Source organism: Rhinoderma darwinii, chromosome 5 (genome assembly GCF_050947455.1).
Source record: "Rhinoderma darwinii isolate aRhiDar2 chromosome 5, aRhiDar2.hap1, whole genome shotgun sequence".
NCBI lineage: Eukaryota > Metazoa > Chordata > Amphibia > Anura > Rhinodermatidae > Rhinoderma > Rhinoderma darwinii.
The window spans coordinates 337,560,563-337,569,557 of NC_134691.1; the positions used below are offsets into that span (position 1 = coordinate 337,560,563).

At 46.4% G+C, this 8,995-nt stretch overlaps 1 protein-coding gene across 1 annotated transcript; it reads right to left on the bottom strand.

Annotated features, from left to right (window-relative positions):
- Window positions 1-831: 831 nt before the first annotated feature.
- Window positions 832-8,729, bottom strand: NRM (nurim). The gene is made up of 2 exons (XM_075827778.1): window positions 8,642-8,729; window positions 832-3,083 (listed from the first exon to the last, which is right to left on the bottom strand). The coding sequence occupies exon 2, from the start codon at window positions 2,940-2,942 to the stop codon at window positions 2,085-2,087; it is 858 nt and encodes a 285-aa protein (XP_075683893.1). The 5' UTR covers window positions 2,943-3,083; window positions 8,642-8,729; the 3' UTR covers window positions 832-2,084.
- Window positions 8,730-8,995: the final 266 nt, after the last annotated feature.

Below are 8,995 nucleotides of genomic sequence, written 5' to 3' on the forward strand. Positions count from 1 at the left end.
GCTGTGACAGGCAGTGATGGGGGGCAGTGTGTTTCTGGCACCGTTGTGGGGGCATTCTAAAATATTGTTTATTCAAAAAAAGTTGCTTCAAGGAGCAGTCCAGGCAAAACCGTTACTGTGTTATGCCGAGTGCGGAGCCTGAGGGGGTGGTGAATGACTGACAAGAGTAGTTTCAGTGTTCTCTGCAGACCCCGAAAAGGTTGTGCACCCTGGTCCAGAAGAAAGAAGGTCATAGAAAGGGATTCTTTACTGTAAGAGGAGGGAGACCAAGAGGCCAGAGGATGTTGTGATGAATCCTTATTATTTAAATAGTTTAAAAGGGGCCTGGATGCCTTTCTTGAAAGAAATTCAGACCTCCGAGCTTTGCATCTTGTGCAGGTAAAGTCTGGAGGACTCTGGCGATCACTCTCGTCAAGAGATAGATCACCATTCAAATGGTCTTCTATGATCGCAGGATTAAAAAAGTCTCCAGAACAACGGTAAGGCCAACTGTGATCAGTGCATGAAGTTATTTTAATGGAGCAGATGGAGATATGTGGCTACCGGACACCTCTATGGGAAAAGAAAAATCGATCCCGTCTGAAACCGGTCTCACTCCGCAGAAGCGTTGTCACACCCAATAGACATTGGTGGAAACGATTAAAGGGCATCGAAGCTGCAATAGACTGATAGAAGCTGGAGGAGACGATAAGCAGCTGTCAGACCCCTCTTGCACCACTTATCGCATGAGGGGGAACAGGATTTTTCATTTTTTTTTAAAAAGTGGGCACTATGGCTGACTGTGGGGAATGGTAGCTGGCAATGGGGGCATTGTGGCTAGCAAGGTCGCATTGTTTTGGGGCATTGTGCAATAGCAAAATTATCCCAATGAGCAACACGGTGTATAAAAGTCTATAATAGAATTTATTACAGGCACAGGGCGGAGAGGAAATAAAACATCACACAACACGGTTACAGCCATCTCCGAATATAAAACATACATCATTATAAAAAAGAATAGAAATTCGCACACATCAGGCTGCTGAATAACGCCGGCGATTACTTGTAAAAAATGATAAAAATATAATCTGTCTCCGATCGTAGATCGAGGTCCACATTCTGAAGTACACGCAGGGTGCAGTTCTGCATCATAGCCCCTGTAAATAGACGTTCTCCTTCCCACAATGCACTCTGTCTTTATTGCTGCACTTTTCTGTAGACGCCTTGATGATTCGCCTTCCGTGTTTTTTTTAACTAAGAAACCAGCAATATTAAAACTATTTCTTTGCGAACACATAATTATGGGACGATGCTCCGTTTCGGACCCCCTAATGGTGGCAGTAGATCAGTGCCCGCATGGAGTGCCAACCCCTAGTCAAGAAGCCCAGAAAAATAAAGTTTAAACAGGTTTTAGGACGCACAAAGGAGGATAAAAAAAAAAAGTTTTTCCACTTCCCCACAGCATCTACCTGCATAGGGCATACCCAAGGTGAACCTCTGTACATGTACTGAACCAGCAGGAGCTGCTGTGAGCTCGGAGCTAAGAAGCTGGCAGAATTCTGAATGCAGCTCTGGATCTGACTGGACATGGTTTTATCTGATGAGTATCGGCGATCTTCGCTATTGAGCCTCATAGTAATCGATCAGGACTATCAAGGATACAGCCTCTGCAGGTGCCTCCCTTACCTGCGCCAGAGACATAGCGGTGATGTGGAAAGGCTGCTCCATTCCCTACGCCGGTACACAAAAGCCGCATTAGGTGTAGTCTAGACCGACCCAACGAGCTACAAAGTGAAAAGCCCCTCTAAGTATCCGGCTATTGCAGAGACATCATGTTAGGATGGAGCCAGGAAAAAAGGTTCTGGTTTTAGCAAGGTAAACTAATGGGAAGCCCCCTCCAATCACCATAGAGACCCCACCATCTGAGCCATCATGGATTTTATGATGAAGCAGAAAGTCCCATCAAGGAATCCGATTATTATGACCAATACACATAATTATTATAGTTCAAATCCCATATTCTCGGTTGGAGTGTTATTATATCTCCACCTAACGTAGTCCAGAGTTTTGGCCCTCCACGCCGATGGTACAACTTCTCTCTCTATTCAGTCTTTTTTCCATATTACGCCATGCTCGGAGCGGGCTTCTTCTCGTGAGAAGAGAGTAAACTTCTTTTCCAGTTGGGAGCGGAGGTAGCTGTAATCTTGCACGTCCAGGCGGTGAACCAGGGTCAGGTAAAGAGTGAGGGAGGACGAGAGGAGCAAACGATCGGGAGGAAGGGAGGGCACAGTCCAGAGGATGACCAGTAACTCCAGGTAGATGGGGTGCCTGAGATGGGCATAGAGCCGAGCAACGCGGGGAGACTTATGAGACAGGGGGTCACCCATGCCCAGGCAGTGGTAATAGACCTGCTTAACCCCCATCAGTTCTGCGTAGTCGAAGATCAGCAGGACGCTGAATATAAGGAACCATGAGATGGTATGGAGGAGGGCACACAGGAGGGGGAGCCAAGTGCTCCAGGGAGCATTGGGGACGTTCCAAAGATAGGGTCCGCGGGGGAAGGAGTGCCAGTACCTCATCATGATCTGGAGGGACGCAGCAGTGCACAGGATGTACACAGATCTCTGCAGTACCCCAAAAACCTTCACAACCGTGTTCTTTACTGCAGGCCAGGCCATGAAGCTGTGCTGGATGACAAATAGAATCAGCAACGCAACGTTTATCCCGAGGGAACGCAGGAACGCAGCATCTCCAACAGCATCTCTCCACAAAGCAGGGGACTCTCCCTCCAGCCCCCCACTGATGTTCTTGAATATGGCCCCAAAAGATAGAAATCTCACAAACTCTGCCCCGGTGCTGAACCCAGCCACAAAGCAAAGGAAGGAGACCACGCCCAGGGCTAGACAGGTTGCCCTTGAGGGCACCGGGGAACCCAGGTTAGTGACTTCAGCCCCCGCCGACATTTTTAGATTCTCCGTGGACCACAATGCACTTGACTGAGCTTCATCAGGGTTTTGTCTTCACTACACGACACCCGGTGAGTAGCCCCGATAGGCAGGTGGACCCTCTGCAACTCCTTTATCGTTGTAACAGGGTGGGCGAAACTAGGAAACAATAAGCAAGAAGGCATGCAATTAACACATGGTAATATCACATGACGCAGATCACAGAGTTTTCGGGATGGATCGCATGGTGCAAGATAGGACCCTCTTCACATCATGTCTACTTTAAGTGCTGAGCCTGGGGAAGCCCCTGATATCACTGTCCATATATGGACAGTGATGTCAGGGGCTTCCAATTATGGAGTCCCTGGCCAGAGCATCGGGAGCGCTCTGGCCGGGGACTCCTGTCTTGGGAAAGTCCTTAATAGGGGTTTGCCCATCAGGGACATTTATGGCATATCCACACCTATCTCTAGAAGGGGGCCCCAAACCCTGTTCTACCTTTCTCAGTTCCTGCTGCCTCTCAGGCCACTTCCTGATTACATGGTCGGAAATTACGAAAACAGCGTAGCTCGCTGAGCTACGCGGTTCCCGTAATGGCCATAGAAGTAAATGGCTATGAATTTTCCTGATTACATGGTCAGAACTTACGAAGTGGCCCGAGAGGCAGCAGGAACCAAGAAAGGTAGAATGGGGTTTGGGGGGCCCTGTTCGAGAGAGAAGTGTGGGTTCTAGAGGTGAGACCTGCATCTATCTGACATTTATGGCATATCCTGTGGATAAGCGTCCCTGATGGGCAACCCGGAATCCCTGGCCGGACTGTGGGCAACGCTCTGGCTCGGGATCCCTCTTCTGGACAGTGATGTCAAGGGCTTCTCCAGTTCTGGAGTGGAAGAGCTACTGATACTCTGGCCAGGGACTCCCTTGTTGGAAGACCCTGACATCACTGTCCATACATAGACAGTGTAGTCAGGTGCTTCCCTAAGGCCAGGATCGCCAGGCCGAGCAAAACATAAATGCTTTTCCCAGCAACTCCAGCCCTGGGAAAGCTCCCCGAGGTATACATTTAACGTATACCTGTGACCTATGCCATACAGGGTCATCCGTACACCGAGTGGTATACGCTTTTCTTTAGTGGGATCGCTGTAATCTACCAAATAAAATAAAAGTTTACAGACGTACCAGCCCAACGGAGGACAAAAGGGCACCCTTTTGGCCCCTGCCGTGCGAATGGAGCCCTATAGACACATGTAACGTGTACGAAGGGAGCTTTCCCAACATACACTCTAAATGTAGCGCCAAAATGTGATGTGAACAGGGCTTAACTGCAACAAAACTTATAATTCAGCTTTTTCAAGCCGCAAACGGACTTATTCGAGAGCTGCAATTCCAGGCAACCCTCACTGTTCCCTTCTAGACAGCAGGTCAAGCCGTCGATGGTCTGTCAGTCCCAAGAGGAGTTGTCAGGAGTAGCCCACAACATGATACCAAGTCTTGGTGACCAACGGCCCAGCACGGTCTTCAGCTGCGGAGGAGGAGAGGACAGCGAGGACCTCAGGAACGTCGCTTCTTAGTGAAGCTTTCGGGCAGGTACAGCGCCATCTCTACGGGCAGCAGCTACATTTTTAACATAACGGACATAGGTGGCAATATATTAAGGAGCAGCTTCGAAGCATCTGTAGCTAGATCAGGTCTACTCTAGTCACATCCAGAGCTGCGTTTAAACGTAGAAGTTGCCACTTGGAATCGGTCAGCATTGTACGCTCAGGCACACCTGAGCTCGGTTACTCTGCCTTCTGGGATATTCGCTTTACTGTCCATTGCCTGGTGTGAACACCGCCAGGATAGCAGATCAGCAGAGATCGCTCCGTGCAGACACTGAACCGGCAGGGAACGCCGGGAGACGTGAGCTCAGAACAAAGATGAAGCGGGCAGTATTCTGAATGCAGCTCTGGATCTGACTGGGTTACTTGATATTATAGTGTTGGTAGATTATATCCGTGGGGGCACGCTGGCCGCTGCTCCGTAGTCATCGCCATGGTGACGGGAGCGTTAGAAGCCCGATTATGGATGATGGATTTAGCTTTTTACATTAAACGCACACTTATACTCTTATACATTAGTATCCACTTAAAGGGGAACTCCACACGAATGTTGAACCCTCATTTATAGCTTCAGTTTCCAACCCCACAAGTGTTATCTGACGTGGAGCCCCCACTATTGAGATTGTTGGGGGGGGGGATTCTTCTCTCTCCTGACAGGGCAGGTGTCCGTTCTGCCCCATCTATAATCGATCCTGTCTAATCGATGTCTGCGTAGCGTAAGACCGCCCGGCGCTGTCACATGATCACCAAGAGGGAGAGGATCCAGAGAACCTCCGCGGAGCGCATCCAGGAAAGGAAGGAAATGGAAGGTGCGCTGCTAAATTGTGTATCTAATCCTATCATGTGTGACACCCTGCTGCTAAAATGTGTATCTAATCCTATCGTGTGTGATACCCTGCTGCTGAAATGTGTATCTAATCCGATCATTTCCGATACTGTTCTAATGACACGGAGCTGCTGTATCTAATCCTATTACATGTGATACTGACGCCACATATCTAATCCTAATATGTGTGATACTGTCTGCTGAGCCACTGTATCTAATTCTATCATGTGTGATACTGTCTGCTGAGCCGCTGTATCTAATCCTATCATGTGTGATACTGTCTGCTGAGCCGCTGTATCTAATCCTAATATGTGTGATACTGTCTGCTGAGCCACTGTATCTAATCCTATCATGTGTGATACTGTCTGCTGAGCCGCTGTATCTAATCCTAATATGTGTGATACTGTCTGCTGAGCCACTGTATCTAATCCTATCATGTGTGATACTGACTGCTGAGCCCCTGTATCTAATCCTATCATGTGTGATACTGTCTGCTGAGCCACTGTATCTAATCCTATCATGTGTGATACTGTCTGCTGAGCCTTATATCTAATCCTATCATGTGTGATACTGTCTGCTGAGCTGTGTATCTAATCCAATCATGTGTGATACTGTCTGCTGAGCCACTGTATCTAATCCTATCACGTGTGATACTGTCTGCTGAACTGTGTATCTAATCCTATCATGTGTGATACTGTCTGCTGAGCTGTGTATCTAATCCTATCACGTGTGATACTGTCTGCTGAGCCATTGTATCTAATCCTATCATGTGTGATACTGTCTGCTGAGCTGTGTATCTAATCCTATCATGTGTGATACTGTCTACTGAGCCACTGTATCTAATCCTATCATGTGTGATACTGTCTGCTGAGCGGTGTATCTAGTCCTATCATGTGTGATACTGTCTGCTGAGCTGTGTATCTAATCCTATCATGTGTGATACTGTCTACTGAGCCACTGTATCTAATCCTATCATGTGTGATACTGTCTGCTGAGCGGTGTATCTAGTCCTATCATGTGTGATACTGTCTGCTGAGCTGTGTATCTCATCCTATCATGTGTGATACTGTGTGCTGAGCTGTGTATCTAATCCTATCATGTGTGATACTATCTGCTGAGCTGTGTATCTAATCCTATCATGTGTGATACTGTCTACTGAGCCACTGTATCTAATCCTATCATGTGTGATACTGTATGCTGAGCTGTGTATCTAATCCTATCATGTGTGATACTGTCTGCTGAGCTGTGTATCTAATCCTATCATGTGTGATACTGTCTGCTGAGCCATTGTATCTAATCCTATCATGTGTGATACTGTCTACTGAGCCACTGTATCTAATCCTATCATGTGTGATACTGTCTGCTGAGCGGTGTATCTAGTCCTATCATGTGTGATACTGTCTGCTGAGCTGTGTATCTAATCCTATCATGTGTGATACTGTCTGCTGAGCTGTGTATCTAATCCTATCATGTGTGATACTGTCTGCTGAGCTGTGTATCTAATCCTATCATGTGTGATACTGTCTGCTGAGCAGTGTATCTAATCCTATCATGTGTGATACTGTCTGCTGAGCTGTGTATCTCATCCTATCATGTGTGATACTGTGTGCAGAGCTGTGTATCTAATCCTATCATGTGTGATACTATCTGCTGAGCTGTGTATCTAATCCTATCATGTGTGATACTGTCTGCTGAGCCTTATATCTAATCCTATCATGTGTGATACTGTCTGCTGAGCTGTGTATCTAATACTATCATCTGTGATACTGTCTGCTGAGCTGCTGTATCTAATCCTATCACGTGTGATACTGTCTGCTGAGCTGTGTATCTAATCCTATCACGTGTGATACTGTCTGCTGAGCTGCTGTATCTAATCCTATCATGTGTGATACTGTCTGCTGAGCCGCTGTATCTAATCCTATCATGTGTGATACTGTCTGCTCAGCCACTGTATCTAATCCTATCATGTGTGATACTGTCTGCTGAGCTGTGTATCTAATCCTATCATGTGTGATACTGTCTGCTGAGCCGTTGTATCTAATCCTATCATGTGTGATACTGTCTGCTGAGCTGTGTATCTAATCCTATCATGTGTGACACTGTCAGATGAGCTACTGTATCTAATTCTATCATGTGTGATACTGTCTGCTGAGCTGTGTATCTAATCCTATCATGTGTGATACTGTCTGCTGAGCTGTGTATCTAATCCTATCATGTGTGATACTGTCTGCTGAGCTGTGTATCTAATCCTATCATGTGTGATATTGTCTGCTGAGCCACTGTATCTAATCCTATCATGTGTGATACTGTCTGCTGAGCCACTGTATCTAATCCTATCATGTGTGATATTGTCTGCTGAGCTGTGTATCTAATCCTATCATGTGTGATACTGTCTGCTGAGCCACTGTATCTAATCCTATCATGTGTGATACTGTCTGCTGAGCCACTGTATCTAATCCTATCATGTGTGATACTGTCTGCTGAGCCACTGTATCTAATCCTATCATGTGTGGTACTGTCTGCTGAGCTGTGTATCTAATCCTATCATCTGTGATACTGTCTGCTGAGCTGTGTATCTAATCCTATCATGTGTGATACTGTCTGCTGAGTCGTGTATCTAATCCTATCATGTGTGATACTGTCTGCTGAGCTGTGTATCTAATCCTATCATGTGTGATACTGTCTGCTGAGCTGTGTATCTAATCCTATCATGTGTGATACTGTCTGCTGAGCCACTGTATCTAATCCTATCATGTGTGATACTGTCTGCTGAGCTGTGTATCTAATCCTATCACGTGTGATACTGTCTGCTGAACTGTGTATCTAATCCTATCACGTGTGATACTGTCTGCTGAACTGTGTATCTAATCCTATCATGTGTGATACTGTCTGCTGAGCTGTGTATCTAATCCTATCATGTGTGATACTGTCTGCTGAGCTGCTGTATCTAATCCTATCATGTGTGATACTGTGTGCAGAGCTGTGTATCTAATCCTATCATGTGTGATACTGTCTGCTGAGCTGGAGTATCTAAATCTATCAAGTGTGATACTGTCTGCTGAGCTGTGTATCTAATCCTATCATGTGTGATACTGTGTGCAGAGCTGTGTATCTAATCCTATCATGTGTGATACTGTGTGCAGAGCTGTGTATCTAATCCTATCATGTGTGATACTGTGTGCGGAGCTGTGTATCTAATCCTATCATGTGTGATACTGTGTGCAGAGCTGTGTATCTAATCCTATTGCGTGTGGCAGTGACTGGCGGTACATAGTCGCTCTCATTCTTACCAGCGCTGCTATGGGAGAAGATGGAGGATTCTGTCTCACCCGCCCAACATAATCTGCAAAATGAGACGTCTTCCTCCCACAATGCACTTTGGTCTTTCCTTTCAGAGGAGGTATGGAGGCTGCAGAGGGACAAAAATATGTGAGCGGCCTCTAGGGGGAGCTCCCATCACAGCAAAGCAAATAATGGTGGAAATAAAATGTACAGCGGAGAGAAAGTATCACACATGATAGGATTAGATACAGTGGCTCAGCAGACAGTATCACACATGATAGGATTAGATACATTGGCTCAGCAGACAGTATCACACATGATAGGATTAGATACATTGGCTCAGCAGTCAGTATCACACATGA

What these genes read in the sequence shown, in the direction of transcription:
- NRM (XM_075827778.1), bottom strand. Translation starts at nt 2,942, where the DNA reads ATGTCGGCGGGGGCTGAAGTCACTAACCTGGGTTCCCCGGTGCCCTCA.